Raw genomic sequence first — 16684 nt, 5'->3', positions numbered from 1 at the left:
TTGCCATAAAAATAAATCAGGTTTGATAAGCAATTTTATGAAGCCATACTGGCTGTTACCAGTGACTGTATTGTCTTTCAGGTGTTTTTCAATAACTCCCAGAATAGTCTTCTCCATAACTTTACCAGGCACTGAAGTGACACTAACAGGCCTGTAGTTTCTGGGGTACTCCTTCCTGCCTATGAGAAACAACTGCTCACTTTAAAATATTTAAAGGTTTATTAAATCTTAGCAAATACAACAAAGGACTGAATAAGGAAAAAGGGCAGTGCATGGCGACCATCTGCCACATACTCACCTACAAAATGTCTGCTCTGCACTTTATACCCCTGGTGTCACATAGGCCAATATCAGCCAACATCAACTTCGCCCCTCGAAAAAAATGCCAGTCAACTTTTCTTCACCATCCATTGGTGAAGACTCTTTCTTGCAACTTGATTTGAGGTCAGGTGTTGTCATGCCATGCCCCCCTAGCAACAAGCATCGCCTATTCCCAAATGCCCCATGCAAGAGGCTCCCTTTACCTGTATGGGACAACCCAGGCTGTCTGGTGGCAACAATATAGCGGGGTGGAGGGGGGGGGGGGAGGAGGGAGTGGAACGGGGCTATGAGGAGAAACAGAGAGCATCTAAGCAACAAATCATAATAATATAACCATACATCAGTAAAACTTCTCTTAACATACACACAATATTCAACCCTTAATTGGAATAGCCAATCATCATATTACCCATTTATAACATTGGCCTCCTTGAGAATTGGGCCCTTTGGTCAAACCTGTGCTTGCAGTGGCCATGGTCCTGTGGCTAGCATGAGGTGTGTCTGACAGGGCCCCCAGGTCCTGGTGCAATCTGTACCAGGAGGTCTCAATGCTGCATCTTACACTCACAGTTGGGAACATTGAAAGGTCTCAGGGTTCCCTCAATGCTGCAGGAATCGGATAGGCCCAGCTGTACCCCAGACATGGTACAGACTCGGGTCACCTGCTCACAAATCCAGTTCCCCATTTCTGAAATAAAATAATGAACCATAGTATTCTGTTACAGCTTAGATAATTGTATGTTTAGGAAACAAGTTATGGGATATCTTAGAAAGCTTAGAAGTTAGAGATTAGGAATGTAATCCATAAAGGTATATATCTTAGTAGAAGGTTTAGAACTTGACAAAGATTTATTGTTTAACATTCAGAACCAGCTAAAATACGCATATGGAAGCATTTAAGTGAAACTGATATACATTAGAAAATACTCAGAGCCAGCCAGGGGAGACCCATACATCATAAATTTTGACACTGAATCTAACAAAGACCAGAATGGAGGAATCAACAGGTCAGGTAGCCATAGTAACAGGACAGAGGTAAGGAGTTTAAAGCAAGGTAGACAATCCTTACTTCCTCCCCTGTAGCCCTTCGATTCAATAAGAAGACCACCGACTCAATATTAAGGGAAGACTACGCAGCCGCAATGAGTTTGCAACTAATTTTAATACCAAGCAGGGAATGAGCGGTGACATGTAATAAATATGTATAGGCATCTTAGAATATGCATTACTTTTGTGAATAAAGGACCAAAAACTCCAGAAAGGCGCGCACGACTTTGGGAGAGATCCCGTGTGTTCGTCCAGTGCTGAAATAAACATATCCTTTTGACTGAATCCATTGAAAGGTATTTTTTCCTTTCCTTTTGTGAATTAGTACCATCGAGAAGGATAAGAGTTAAAAATGAACGGAATCACTGAAGTAGTACAGGAGAAACTCAAGGACAAGTAAAAGAAATTATGAAAGATGAAGGAATGATGAAGGAATAACCAAACCTGCAGGAACCAAGATCCATGAACTGAGAAATAAAGAGCAGGAGGAACTATAAATCAAATTAAAATGCCAAAGAACAACTTTGTTTGAATGTTGTGCTCATGAGCATAGTAAAATCCTCACCCATATGCTGTGATTGCCCCTTACTCACAGTAGCCATCCAGCCTGCAGTCAGAGCCCAGCTGGGTAGGAGAACATGAGAAGACAGACAGCAGCTCACACACAGCCACCTCCCTGCATGTGATCAGTGTCAGGGAAGCTAGACCCCATCCAAATGTGACCATCAGGTCAGGAAGAATCCCTGAGAGTTGTCAAAGCTTCTGCTTCACATTCTGTTTATATTTATGTGACTTGACACAGCTCCTGCTCTCCTTTACATAAAAAGTCTTGGGGTTTTGAAACCTAATGTCTCTGCTCCCCTTCACATAACTCTCTCCCTGATGTGGTTGCATGCCCTGCCAGCCCAGTGTGCAAACAAGTGCAGGTCCTTCCACCCATGTGGTGCCTCCATAACCACTAACACTTTTCCATCATAAAAGGCTCTGTCAGATCCAGCTTGTAAATCAAGCCTTGCCTTTTCCTGCAGAACTTGCTGCCTTGCCTTGAAGGAATCCCGTCTCAGAGCTGTGGGATCTCATAGCCATACCATTCTAGAAGAACCAAAACAAATCATGCTGCTGCTGGCAAATATGCTCCCACTCCCCAAATCCAGACATCCACCAGAACAGGTTAGTCTGCCTGCACAGCAACCCCCTGGTTGGTTCTACAGCCCATGGCACTCTGTGTGTAGGTATTTCCTTCTGCAAAGCAATGAAAATGGTAACAGGTTGGATTAGTTATACCAGGCAGAACAACCCCAGTGAACAGGAGGGAGGGATGCCAAACAAAACACAAACATGCAGGTAGAACAGGAAATTCAGCAAGAATAAAGTTCCAGCTCACTGACAGTAAGGGTGAGATATCCCACCAGGAGAGAGGCAGAGTATGTTGTGTTTAGGACCTTGCTCCAGGCCCTCACCAAGGCAAACAGAGTATGTGCCCAAGACATCCTAGTGCAGAAAAATGGAAAACACAATGGCTTTGCAGAGCTGGAAAGATCAAACAAGTTATCCCTTCCCAAGGGGAAACCTCTCCCATCATGCTCCCCTCACTAATTTTAGCTTCTGCTGAGAGGTCTCCTGGAGATAGATGCATTTCTGGATTGACACTTTGGTATGCCACTGGAAGTAATTCCCTGCTAGGCTTGAGGCTGAAAGAAGAGTCAACACCAATTGTACTTAATTGTCCAGTGACAGGAAGTACCAGAACTTGGAGTCTGGGCTGTTGTTGGCACAGCTTCTGGTCTAGTTTTAACCAAGCCCCAACCAACCGTGCCAGGTGGTGACCTGCACTGGCTGGGAACAAACCCACTCTGGTTGCAGCACTGCATGGACTGGTGGCAGTGCCAGCTGTTCTGCATGCCAAGAACATGTGCCAATGCACACATTGAGTCCACAGACCTGTGGCTGGTTCCCCACCAGACCTTGCTCTCCTCTGTGAAGACGTGGCAACAGAGGTTCACAGCATGTGCTTGGACATGGTCATCAGGAAACAACCTCATGGCTGTAAATCACCAAGTGTCTGTCATCTGCAGCATCAGCATTTACATGTGAACACGTACCTGCTGCTGAAGCCAGCACAGGACTTGATCAACTGCCACAGTCACCCATCAGCACCCTTCAATGGTCAGTGTCATGTAGGAAGGTGCCCCAGTCTCCAACACCAGCATATCTTTACCCCAGTGCTCTGCTGAGGTTCAGCACAGCTGCTCTGGCCTCTCACAGGCATGGCAATGCTGGTTGGTGGGGCACACTGGGCTGCCACCAGCCTCCAGCAGATGGCCTGTTCCCCCCCCAGAGACGGGAAGTAATATGTTGGGTGTCACCACACCAGAGTGTGTCATTGCCAGTACCCAGCAGGCAGCAGAGAGGGAGGGCAGGGCCAGGTGTGAATGGCACCTGGTGCTTCCCAGTAGCTTGAAGGAAGGAGAGCTGAATAACTACACTGTTTGTATTTTTAGAAAACAAAGACATCTCTGTTTGTCAGAAGAGTCTGGGCTGGCCCCAAGACAAACTATATAGTGAGAGAAAATAAACCCTCTCCTAAATAAAAAACAAACAAACAAACAAACAACCCCCCAAGAATCCTTTTCCAAGAATATCCAAAATCTCCCTAACCTCATCCACCAGACCACCCTGAGGATGGAAAAGTCAGCCTGTCTCAAAGCAGCTTTGTCAAGGGCACTTCAGTACACAAAACACAGTAAGAGCAGAGCTGTCCTTGGCAGTTGTGTCCCAGCTCCCGTGATGGAGTAGGAAGCTCCACATGGACAGCAGCGAGGGTATTTCAGACAGCAGCGAGGGTATTTCAGCTGAACTTGCAGACACAGTAAACACCAGAAATTGTTCCTGGTATCTCTTTTTCACTTTCCTGATGGGATAGACTAGCTAGGCAGGGAGATGGGACACAAGACCTTAAGGTCGTTCTGATTTCCCTGTTACTCCTTGCTGCTCCAGCAAGGTCAGAGATGGGGGAGGAACCTAGAGGAAATCCCCTTTTTTTGCAGATCAAGCCTTTGCTGAGCAAAACAGCCCATGTACCGGAGCTGAGCAGCACCACAGTGGCTGCCTTGGTTTTAGAGCAGGAAGCACAGGGAAGCCCTGGTTCCTTCTCCCCATATCCTGAACAGGTGTGAACCTGTTCAGTCAAACACAGCTTAACCAAGCAGAGACCTCAAACAGGTAGGACGGGTCTGGAAAATTTATGAAAATAAATGAGTTGAAAAAAAAGCAGGCTGTGAACAGCTCAGCTGCAGCACAGAGAGCAGCTGGAACAGGACCTTGGTAGAGAAAAGCCCCCTGAGGGTGTCCAGAGGCTGCTGTAATTTACCTGGCAGCCTGGGGCTGGCAAGACTGAGCCTCCATGGAGAAAAGAAGTGGCAAAAATTGAATGAGAAGCCAGAAATAGGACAAAGGTGCTGAAGACATCTGGATGAAGTCTGATCTGGACAAGGAATCTGATGGCAAGGGCAGCACAGCAAGGGCCAGGTGGGTGGGAGGGCTTGAGCCCCAAGTAGCTTCCACTCTCTTCCTTCGAAGCCAACTCAGAGATAAAGGGAATCACCCCTAGCATGTGGCACAAGGAGGCATCTGTGACACAGGAAGACACATGTGGCACATGTCCATGACACACATAGTCTCACTACCTGAGCACCTGAACAGTGGTTCACCACCTTTCCTGGCCATCACCTTTCTGCAGCAGGCTTGCTCTCTGACACTCCTCTCAGAATCATGAGCATCAAACCAGCATGAGGGCTCTGGAGGTGCTGGCACATGTCTTCCCAGAGCCCCTTGAGCAGACTGAAGGGCCTGTGACATGGGAATCATGACACCAGGGCTTTGCAGTCTGCTGTATGGCAATGGGACTCTCTGACAGAGGAAGTTTGCAGAGGAGGCAGCACCTTGCACTAGGATTAACATGCTGCTGAGTCTAACGGACACAGTAAATTTCCCTGTAAAGTAGAGAAATTCATTCTCTTACCAATGCCAGTGCATATTTAATTTGTAAAAGATTAGATTCAAATCCTGTTTCTTTCACTTTTGTCAACACTGGTGGGACTTTTTAATGTCTGTGGTTCAATAGGGCTCCTACCCCATCTCCTGCTGGCTGGTGGCCACTGGTGTCTTACCAGCCACAGCACTGGGGGAATGGGATTGTATTCCCTCTGTCAGCATTTATATCCCCATGGCACCAGACAAGTACACCACACAGGACTCCTCCATGCTGGAGCTCTACATCCCCCTCCTGGTAGGCATACTGCATTGACTGACAATTCTTGGGCATGTTTGCAAATGTGGCAGTAAGAGTGAATGCCACAGTTAGGATTTTCCTTGTCCCTGTTCACTAATCACATTGGCTCTGAAGTCTTTAGAAATTGTGCTGGTTTTGTCTGGGTTGGAATTATTTTTTTTCACAGTAGCTGTTAAGGGGATAAGTTTTAGATTTGCGCTGAAAATATGGAGACCAAAAGATGGTGCTGACAATGCGAAGATATTTTTCTAATTGCTGAGTGGTGCTTGTACAGACCCACGGTCTTTTCTGCTTCTCACTCCACCCCATCAGGGAGTGGGATAGGGGTGCATAAGGAGTTGGGGGAATACACAGCCAAGACAGCTGACCCCAACTGACCCAAGAGATATTCTGAACCATACTACATCATGCTCAGTATATAAAGAATGGGGGAAGAAGGAGGAAGGGTGTGGCGTTTGTCGCGGTCCCTCGTCCGGAGGGGAGGGTCGGGCTCCCCCCGCTAAAGGAGCGGGACCCCGGCGACCCGCGGGCGCAGGGCGGGGCGGGGACCACGTGCAACTCAAATTGCCGTGCTGCCTCTCAGCCAATTGCCGGAGCGCCTGCTCGCTGCCAGCCAATGGATGCGCGGCATTCCCTCGCCGCCAGCCAATAGGCCCGGGGGGCGGGGCTTGGAGTAACGCTCGGAGCGGCGGCGATGGCCCCGGAGCGCGGTGACCGCTCATTCCCCGCCGGGACCGAGGGTCTTCCCCGAGTTTTCCTGCAGAGCCTGCGGACTCTTTTCGATATCCTGGATGACCGGCGGCGGGGCTACGTGCACCTACGGGAGATCGAATCGCGCTGGCGGGGAGCGGAAGCCCAGGAGCTGCCCGCCGGGGTGATGGAGGGGTTGCGGCAGGCGGCGCCGGCCAGCGGCTACCTGACCTTCGAGAGGTTCGTGCTGGGGCTGCGGGCGGCCCTGCCTGAGGCTGTGCCCCCGGTGGAGGGTGGCAGCGGCGGACGGCGGAGCGTGGAGAAGCTGCCAAGCCCTCGCTGTTCCGAGGAGCGACGGGGGAAGAGCACCGGGCAGCAGGAACCGGGGCACGGCCAGCCCCGAGGCCGCGGTGAGTGGCGGGACTGGGCTGGGGGTTTCGGGCTTGCGGGGGTGATGGCAGCGCCGGGGCCAGGGACTGGCGCTCGGAGGTCGGGATGGGATCCCGCGGCTCACCCCTCTCCCCTCTGCCGTCCTCTGGGCTCAGAGCCAGGGGTTCCCGGAGGGCCGGTATGAAACTCGCCCCAAGTTACTGTTAGTCCTGATTTGGTTTCGCTGAACTCCGATCCCGGTGCGAATATCCCAGCGCCGCCGGCCGCCCGGGGCTGTGTTCCCCTCGCGACGCACTGGGCTATTTACAGCGCTGACAGGAAGAATTAAGGGCTTTGCCGTAATGTGTCCGTGGTTGTCCCCTGACGTAGAGTCTGTCCTGACCTTCCCCGGGGGGTGGATGACACAGCTCGGAGAATGGCTGGGACCCCCCAAAACCGAGCAGCTTCGCTGGAGTGAAGCTGCGGTCGCGGAGCGGCCGCTTGCTCGGTGGGCATTGTGCTGGGCTCGCCCTCACGAGTGATTCTTTCACGATGTTTGGACAAATAAAAAATGCAAAACCTGATCCGCCTTTTTGATTTGTATAGTTCTACAGCACTATTCTTAATAAAAAAGAATTAATCAATGAAAAAACGGGAGAGAGGCACCAGAGAGATATGCTCTGCTGTCCCAGGCTCTGTCCACAGAGCTCACTTGCGCATCCTTGTGGACTCTGCCCTTCCCTCGGGATCTGGGCTCCCTGTGCTGGCTCTGCCAGAGCCTTCCACGCACTGAGCTGGCATTTGGATTTGTTGCTAGTCAGTAGAAAACGTTATAAGGAAACCAGGCTTCTGGGTAGGTAATAATTTTTTATCGGAGTCTGTGAAGTTCTTTGAGATCAGAGGAGACAAAGTCTGTGTGCAGAGCTGATACTTGTTATTGCATCACCTGAGTGCAATGACTTCCTCCATCTTGGGAATGTCAGGCTGGTTTGTCTTCCCAACCACTCCTTCCCAGTCCCTTCTGATGGGTGGAGAAGAAACTTAACTGTGACTGAGGTTCTCTGCTTTCTATTTTGTGTCCAGAATAATCACTGGAGCTTCATCTAAGGGAATATTATTAAGCAGACTAAGTTTTCTATCATCAAGAGTGTAAATCTGGAAAAACCTGAAAAAAAATCCTGCTTGGTGAATAGAAAGCAGATCAAAAACTCTGCTCTGGGAGGAGCAAGCATATGACTGCAGCAGCTTTCTGCTTCCTGAGGATCTTTCCATTACAGGGTGATGTTCCATAACTGTCTAGAGCCTGCAGGCAGGGTTAGTGCCTCAGCCCTTGCTGCCAGCATCCCACACTGCAGGGCTGTCTTTTGGCAAGAGGCCTGAGTTTCAGATTCATTCAGCAGCTTAGAAAAATGGTACAGCTCAGTTACTCCATCTCTTTTAGCTCTGCACGACTGCCCAGTGTGCTCCTCCACAGGTGGTTTCCCAAGGTCCAGTTGAACAGAGGTGTTCTCAGCTGGCTGCAGGGGAGTTGGGCAATGTCGTGGCAGGATATGGCTCCATCCCTACTGCGGAGATGTGTGCTGGGAGCTGCAGGGAGACCCGTCTCCACTAAGATTATATCATTTGGGTGTGAGGCTGCTCTGAGCCTCTAGCTGCATGTGGTGGCATCTGTAAGATCCCAACCAAGTGCATTGAGATGATGTATCAGTGTTCATAAGCTGCAATGAGTCAGAGGAAATGCTTCCTGCCTGTGTTTTGGGGAAAGCGAGTGCTCACAGGGTACCTCCCCAGCTTTGCTTTATGGTCTGAGGAACATCTAGACATGGTAGAGGTGATTTGGATGTGGCTCATGGCAAAATGGCAGAGGTTGGGGCCAGTGGTCCTCCTTGCATGTTCAGGGGTGCGGTGAGCCAGTGGGACAACAATTCTGTCCCCTCTCCTAGCATGTGGGCAGAAGTGCTTCTGAGGTCCCTGCTTAAGTCAGCTTCCAGCTTCTGCTCAGCCCAGCAGTGCTGGTGCAGTCTGCAAGCTGCTGCTTGTCACTCTGTGGTCTCTGGGGAGCCAACAGCACCCACTGGACATTAGGATGATGAGGCAGATACTGGAGAAGTCACAAGGCAGGTAAGTCACCATAAGAATGTTCCTACCTCAGGTGCCTGGTGTCTTGTCACAGTAGTGTCTGAGTGCATTGCTCTTGGGGGTCTTTACCCTGGTAGTGCCCCTGAGAGCTGGGACCTGGAGAAGTCAAGGCATAGAGCAGAAGGAGCTCAGGAAGTGTGTCATGGCCCTGGGCACTGGCTCTTCCCCAGCATAGTGCTTTCCCTTGCTCCAGGAGTGGCTTGGCTTTAGCAGGTGGAGAGCTGTTGGCACTAGCAGGAGGAGGGGATGGTTTGTAGGGGCTTGTCTGGGCCATTGCCAAGAATACTTGTGGAGAAGTGTAAAACAACCATGAAGTGTCTGCTACTCCTGAGCAAAGAGGGTCCCAGAGGGAGGAAGGAGCCCATCCATTATCTCATGGCAGGATCTCTTCCACCGCTGGTGATCTGATCCTGTTCTTTCCCTAAGAAGAACTATCCCAGCACATTACCAGGGCTTCTGTTCTAGCAACTACCTTGTCAGCTCAGGTGTGCAGAGCTCAGTTGGTTGACCAGGAGCTCCTGCTTATCAGAGGTGCAGCTCAGCTCAACCCAGCATTTCTAGGTAACTGCAGCAAAAAGTTTGTTAACGTGTGTTTGTCCTGAAGCTCCTACCAGAATTGCTCGTGGCTTTGCCTTGGGTTTCTGACTGTTGAGTATCCTTGGTTTTGGGGCTGTTTCTCAGCTTTTCGAGCAGGATATACTGCAGGTCTGCTAGGACAACGTGTGTGGTCACACCAGTCTTGCTGGGTTCCTCCCAGGTAGATGTGAGTCGATGAAACCAAAGTGAGCTGGCAAAGCATATGGATGAAAAGATTTTGTGTTCACTGTGCTAGAGACCTGTCTGTGCCAGAGTACTTGCTGGGAGGTGGAGTGAGATACTGTGGTGGACCAGAAAGAGGATTTTTCCCATGGCATGGTAGCTTTCCCCAGTGACACAAAGTGACAAACTGAGGTGTCGCATTGACAGGGAATGTGCCAGACCTGTGCCAGGCAGGTCTGGTAGAAGGATGTGCAAGGGGTGGGGGTGCCTGGCAGATGTGTGGGGAGCTATCCTGGGAAGAGGGCGTTTTCCCCAGGTGCCTGCCATCAGTTGCCGGCTCCTTGCTGCTCTTCTTGAAAAGCCAGGTTGGGAAAGGAACTCCTGAGGAAACCTACTCCCTGTGTGCAGGGAGCAGGCAAGCTGTGGGGCTGATGGGGTGGCATGAGACAGGGTGTGCTGGGGACTGAGGCAGTAAAAGAGGAAGAGTCTGAGCTGCTGCCCTGACTTGCCTGGGGATGTGCTGACTGCACCCCAGCGCCTTCATACTGTGGTTTGGGATGGTGGGGTGTCAGGGTGCTTCTGTACCAGCTTGGCTAGCAGTGGATCAGAGCTAGCTCAGCTGTGATGGCAGGACTGGGTTTCTGGTGAGGTTGGGCAGTGTGGGGCTTGTGCAGACTTCACTGCAGATGCCCAGGGAATTCCTGCCCTGGCTTACAGGCAGGAGATGCCTGACCCAGTCTGGAACCTGACAGTATGAATTTAATCTTCAAAAATGGTTTATGCATGGATTTGCATCAGCAGCATATGTTTGTAGTAGATTAGTCTTTTGTAGGATAATATGTTGTGGGTTTAATAAAATTTAATTTAATTGAATATTAATTTATTTAATCAAATTTTGGAAAATCTACAGCCTGATTTATTTTATGATTATATCATAGACATAGTGTCTGGGCTGGATATCCACATGGCCAAGTCCATCACCAGGCAGGAACTGCCTTCAGGAGAAGTTTGTTTCCTGGCAGAGCTGGTGCCACCTGAGTGGAAACCAGGTGTCCCGTGAGGACACATGAGGGCAGGCAACACTAATGGTTTAGTTGCCCTGGCTGGGACTGGACCAGCTTTTCCTGGAAGCTGCTTTCTCTTTAAAAGATTACATTGAGGTCTGTTGCCAGCCTGGCACAGCTGAGTCAGTCATTCCTGACACCTGTCCTGCTTGGACAAAAACAGGAGCAGGTACTCAGGCTGGCAGTTTGCTCAGTTTCTCCCTGTTTGCAATACCACCCTGCAGATCATCTCACAGAAATGGTCTTAGGGAGAATTTTGTTGAAAGTAGCTTGTGGCCTCATGGCTTCCTCTGTTCCAGGTGGTGTTGCAAAGTCTGCTGGGCAGTCCCAGGGAGACAATGGCCACCTGGGGGCTGGGGACATTCGGAGGCACCAGAGAGGCCATGCAGAACATCGGAGACACACCATCACCAATGGCGTGGACTTCAGCATGGTAAGGGAGTGTTGTGGGTTCCCATGAAGGGGAAGGTGGATTGTAGGGGTCCCTCACTGCTGATGCCATCTCTGGGCTTTGGCTTCCTCTCTACCTACCCTGCACACCTGAGCTGTGGGACATCAGGCAAAATCCTGATATTTTGGATATGAAGGTCTGTTGATGTATGTAGATGTTCTGCCATTATTTCCAAGGTGCTTTCTGTCCTGAATTGTGCCAGATAGGAAGGAAGTGGATGCCTTCCCACAGAGTGGGGTCAGCCCATGAAGCCAGTGTGCTGGCTGCCTTCCCCATGGGCAAGATCTTGGGAAAAGGAAGACAAAGGTGGAGGTGTGGGAACACATGGATCTCTGGGCTTTGAGAGCACCCCAGCAAGGGTCAGGTATGCTTTGTGCTGGCAAACAGTGAGGCCAGGCTGCGTCCCCTCCCAGACGTTCTATGCAGATGAGGGCTCAAACATGCAGGTCCTCTTTGCTTCCTTAGACTTTTTGCTAGCAGAGCAGAGAAATCCACATAGAATTTATCCAGGCAGCCCAGGATGGAGGGGTCTGCTCCCCTTTCTCCACCACCGAGTGGAGAGGCTTGGATCAAATTGCCTGTGTGAAGGGATCTCATTGCTCCCAGGTGGAATAGAGTAGCTGCCTGGGCATGTTGCCCCCAGGCTCAAGCTAAATTGCCCTGGGCAGAGAGCCAGGACCAGGCCTGCAGGATGAGTACTTGGTGGCAGTCACCACTGCACTTTCACTCCTTGCACCCTGGTGTCTTCCTGCTCCTGCAGCCTAGAAGGCCTGACCAGCAGTGCCCAGCCTGTTGCTGGCCTTGGAGGATACAACATGCCAGCCTGATGCTAGCCTGGGGAGGGGATGTTTGTGCAGGTAGTTAGCTGGGCTTACAGCCATGAGAAGGGCCTCTGCTGGGGGGATGCTGATAAGGAGTGGTAAATGTAGCTTTGTGTGTCTGGGATGGAGGGTTTTGCAAGTTGGAGGTTGCTGTTTGGAGAGAGGAAGGTCTCTTCTTCCATGGCAGGGCTCTTCCCTGGGTGTGCAACTCGGAGCTGGAGTACATCTCAAGGTCCCAAGCTCAAAGTGCTGTGTGAGGGGGGCAGTGGCCACCATATCTGTCCCTAGTTCTGCCATAAGCACTCTTCCTCTGGGCTTGTGTTGCCCTGGTCTTTATTCCCCCAAGTTGTCATGTGGGCAGTGGGAGTGATGTCCCATCTTTCCCTCTTTCCCTATATGTCACCAAGTGCTACACTGTCTTTCTGTGCTTCTGACCCCAGTGAAGGGGTGTCTCAGCCTTCTCTGACACCCTGAGCACAGCCTTTAGGCACTGGTGCCATTTCCAAGCCTACGGAGACAACTGGAACAGGTTTGAGTACAAGGACTGAATCTTTGTACTGTCACCTCCCTTACCCCTCTCTGCCCTGATACTGGGCTCCCAAGGGACAAGGAACTCTGTCAGTAGGCTAATTCACCTAAAGCCCATGGGGAATAGAAGCACTGGTGTCCATCCTACATCCCAAAGTGCACCAGGACTGGTTTCTCCTGAACAGGGAGCAGAGCTGTGCAGGCTGTGCTGCAGCCCCAGGACCCTTTGCACCATCTCATCTGGTGCTCACTCACTCAGCTGGTTTTTTTCTAGCCAGTCCCTCATCTATTGGCCTGATTTCCCTGTGGCCACAAGGGTGGCTGGGATGAGACCTTCCCTGAGAGATGGCACTGTCAGTTTTAGGCAGCCCAGGGCACAGCTCTGTCCCCTCCCCTTTACCAGTCACCAAGCACCAGCCAAATCCATGCTTTGTCTTTCTCCTGCCCCAAGTGTCTCATCCTTGTGAGATGCTGCCTGTTCCCACACCAGGCAAGGCTGACAGTGTCCCTCTGCTCTGTGGGATGTTCCTGCTTCCTCTGGTCTCTGTGCTGGCCAGCAAGCCCTGTGGCAAGAGGGCAGGGGAAGCAGCTGTGGGCTGCGCTCCCAGCTGAGTGGGGGTCCTTGCCACATATAGCACCTTCTTCATGCCCCTCAGCAACAGCACCAAAGCTCTACACTTCTTCCTGTGGGTTACATCCCTTTGGGCCATTGGAGAAGGGTGCAGGAGGGGTTGTTGTGTTGTAAAAAGCATTTCCAGGAGCAGCAGGAGCAAGAGTAGCCCCAGTATAATGGGTGGCAGGTATGGGATGTGGGGAGGTTTTGGGGCTGGCAGTGAGGGCATGGAAATGCTGATGGCCTGAAGAATGTCTTGGTATGGTGCCACTTGTCCACAGGGTTCTGTTCTGAGCTGCACCACTCCTGATGCTCTCCAAAGGAGAATGTTCTGTTGCATACAGCATTTTATGTGTGACTAAAATCCCTGGTGCCTGGAGAAGACTGTGGAGCCCAGGCTGTGTGTGCTGTGGTTGAAGGCCAAGCTGTGGTGTGGCAAAGAAGGCAGAGGCAGTGAGGCAGGAAGCTCCCCGTGCCCTTGGGAGCTGGGGGAGCAGCCTGGTATTGGAAAGAGGAGGAGGGCTGTGGGCTCACAGGGTGAATGTGATGAGCAGGTCACTACATCAGTTGCTCTGTTCCCCAGGAATGTACCCTCATCCCTCTCCACCTCTCTGATTGCTGGTGGCAGCATGGTGCCAAGGGGCAGCAGGAGCAGAAGGTGACAGTGGAATGAGGACCGTGTATCCCCTGTGGATATGGGCCAATCCCCTGTTCTGCAGCAGCCTTGGGTCCTGTTTGGCCTATTCCAAGGGGTTGTTCTGGGGGCAGGAGCCCCAGGCATCCTCGTAGCAGTTCTCCAGGCACAGTACTGCTCTCCAGGTGATGCTGGTGCTGGAACCTGAGAACTTGCAGAGATCCTCTACAGAGAGGTGTGGTGTGTTATGCTTTGCTCAGCTTCATGTGCCTCCAGGGGTAAGGCAAACTGGGGAAACAGGGCTGTAGTTTTTCCCTGACCTCCAGCCTGCACAGTGAGCTAGACCCTTTAATGCTTACCAAAATCCAAGTGTGTCTGTTCTGGGGCTGACATTCACACCCCAAAGGGAGCTGGGGGTAGCTGCAGGCACTGCTCCTGCTGCCTCCCTGGGTAAATAGGTGAAGAAACCTGCACCTGCAATGGTGAGCAGGAGGCCAGAGGTGACCCAAGTGTCCTTCACACTGTTTGATTGTTCTCCCAAAGTGAAGAACTTTGCTTCCAAAAATCTCCCTCCAAAGCAGCATCAGGCAGCAGTCATTATCTGTAGCTTTTCTTGGGGAAAGGGGCTGAGACCCTTGCCTGTATCTACATCCTCCTATACCTCATGAAGAAACCAACTCCTGGGACTTGATAAAGCCTTGGTGGGGAGTGGGTGACATCCCTGTGCTCTGTCTTGCAGCTGAAGTACATGAAGGAGCTGGAACAGGAGAAGGATTTCCTGTTGCAGGGTCTGGAGCTTATAGACCAGACTCGAGAATGGTACCACCAGCACATCCAGCTCATGCAGGAGCACCAGCAGCTCCTGGGGAAGAAGAGAACCAGTGCTGTGAGTCTGGGGCTTCTTCTGGCTGTGTGTGGATTTGGAGAACAGGGCTGGGAGGTGGCTGGACCTGGAGCTGACCCCATGGTAAACTCGAGCCTTTTCTTCCTCTCCATCTTGCAGGATTTCCCTGAAGGTGGCCAGAGCTACCTGGGGCGCTTGGTCCCCAAGCTGCAGGAGGTGAACCGCTGCCTGGGTGACCTTCTTTCCACTGCTGGCAAGGTGAGAACAGCACATCAGCAGCTTGAGGTTGTTTGTGTGATCTTTCCCCCATCATGTTGGTGACTGGGCTGACATTGGAGTTGCCAGTGTTTCCCAGAGCTCTGGGAAGGTGATGGGGGACAGCCAAGAGGACAGCACAGCTGGTCCTGACATGGACTGGAGGGTGGTTAAAGCATTTGGGGGCCTAAAGAAGATCCCCAAAAAGGTACAGCCACTGTCAAAGGAATAAGAAGCCCAACCTCCTGAGGTGCTGAGTCAGCCACTTCAGAGCTGACTGTCCTGCTAGGCAGGAGCCAGGCACACTGGCGGGAATGCTTCCCCATTCTGCCTGGTGGGCTGGAGGCCCTGTAATGGCCTGTGCTGGGATTTTAATCTTCTGCTGGCGTTCTCCCAGTTCTTTGTGTGCCATTGAAACCTCTTGCCTTGAAGAAAGGCTGGGAAGAGCCACAGGGTAGGAGGTTCAGTGTCTCATCCCTTCATCTTCCCTACAGACAGGAAACCCCTCCTCAGCCCTGAGCAGGCTGGTCCCTGTGGCATCCCCAGCCTCCACAGGCTCCCAGCAAGCCATCAACATGCTGAAGGAGCAGAATCGGCTTCTCACCAAGGTGAGCAGAGGTGGGGTGGAGGAGATGCCCTTGGGGGATGCTGGGAAAGGAAGGGTATGGGATGGGGCTGGGAAAGTAATGACAGGCAGTGGGAAGTGTTCCTTCAGCTTGGCCAGACTTGGTCATCCCAGAAAAGGGTGTGTGGGCTGCATGTGGAGACCCTCTGGCACATGACTGTGCCCAGCTGTCTCCAGCTGTTTGCTGGGTGAGTGAGTGGCAGGGATCAGGCATTCCTGACAGAGGGAAAAGACTGCGACAAACAGAGGTCACAAGAGAATGCAGAGGCTGCAGGTGGGGGCAGTCAGGGAAGAGATGGTCTGTCAGGGCCAGGCTCACTGCTGGGGTTTCTGTCCCAGCACATGGTCACAAAGATGCTCTGAGGCCTTGAGTCCTGCTCTGGAGCCAGGCTGGGACAGCCAGGGGTGTTCACCTGGAGAGGAGAAGGCTCCAGGGAGACCTTAGAGCCCCTTTAGTGCCTAAAGAGCCTCTGTGAGAGCTGGAGAGGGGCTTTGGATAAGGACCTGGGGGGACAGGACAAGGGGAATGGCTTCCCACTGCCAGAGAGCAGATTGGCATGGAATACTGGGAAGAAATTGTTCCCTGAGAGGGTGGTGGGGCCCTCGCACAGGGTGCCCAGAGAAGCTGCCCCATCCTTGGAAGTGTTTAAGGACAGGCTGGACAGGTCTTGGAGCAACTGGCTCTAGTGGAAGGTGTTCCTGCCTATGGTTAAGGGCTGAGATGAGATGGGTTTTAACGTCCTCCTATCCAATGCCTGTGATTCTGTGGTTCTATGAAATGTTACCTGCAACACACCAGTTGCCAGCATTTTCCTCCCCTATCTTTTGCAGGAGGTGACTGACAAGAGCGAGCGTATCACCCAGCTGGAGCAGGAGAAATCTGCCCTGATCAAGCAGCTCTTCGAGGCTCGTGCCCACAACCATGAGATGAGCCAGCTGGACTCCACCTTCATCTAGCACATGCCTCCCCTGCCCCATCCCCAAACTTCCCCAGGGGCTTCAAGGGACTTTTTCCCCAAACTCATCATACCCGCTGCTCCAGGTGTTCTGTCTCAAGGTGTGGGGCTGCTGGTGGCATCTCTTGGAGAGCATCCCTATCCTGCTGATGGCTTATCAGCCATGCTGCTCTCAAGCTGCTCCTTTCCTGTCTCTAAATGGGCTGCAGGGATACTGTCCCCAGCCCTGTGACCCCCCAGCACGCGGGAGGCATGGCTGCTGTCTGTGCTGCCTGTG

At 51.8% G+C, this 16684-nt stretch overlaps 1 protein-coding gene across 1 annotated transcript; it reads left to right on the top strand.

Annotated features, from left to right (window-relative positions):
• Positions 1-6323: 6323 nt before the first annotated feature.
• On the top strand, positions 6324-16478 carry SAPCD2 (suppressor APC domain containing 2). The gene is made up of 6 exons (XM_062505819.1): positions 6324-6759; positions 10980-11113; positions 14467-14613; positions 14731-14829; positions 15321-15434; positions 16283-16478. Exons 1-6 carry the CDS (start codon positions 6354-6356, stop codon positions 16406-16408), a joined length of 1026 nt encoding a protein of 341 aa, XP_062361803.1. The 5' UTR covers positions 6324-6353; the 3' UTR covers positions 16409-16478.
• Positions 16479-16684: the final 206 nt, after the last annotated feature.

The sequence above is a fragment of the Cinclus cinclus genome, chromosome 19 (assembly GCF_963662255.1).
Source record: "Cinclus cinclus chromosome 19, bCinCin1.1, whole genome shotgun sequence".
Lineage (NCBI taxonomy): Eukaryota > Metazoa > Chordata > Aves > Passeriformes > Cinclidae > Cinclus > Cinclus cinclus.
This window is presented reverse-complemented; position numbering and strand designations above follow the sequence as displayed.

What these genes read in the sequence shown, in the direction of transcription:
- SAPCD2 (XM_062505819.1), top strand. Translation starts at nt 6,354, where the DNA reads ATGGCCCCGGAGCGCGGTGACCGCTCATTCCCCGCCGGGACCGAGGGT. An exon ending in CGGCCAGCCCCGAGGCCGCG is followed by an intron (nt 6,760 to 10,979) that starts GTGAGTGGCGGG and finishes CCTCTGTTCCAG; the next exon opens with GTGGTGTTGCAAAGTCTGCT. An exon ending in AGAATCGGCTTCTCACCAAG is followed by an intron (nt 15,435 to 16,282) that starts GTGAGCAGAGGT and finishes TATCTTTTGCAG; the next exon opens with GAGGTGACTGACAAGAGCGA.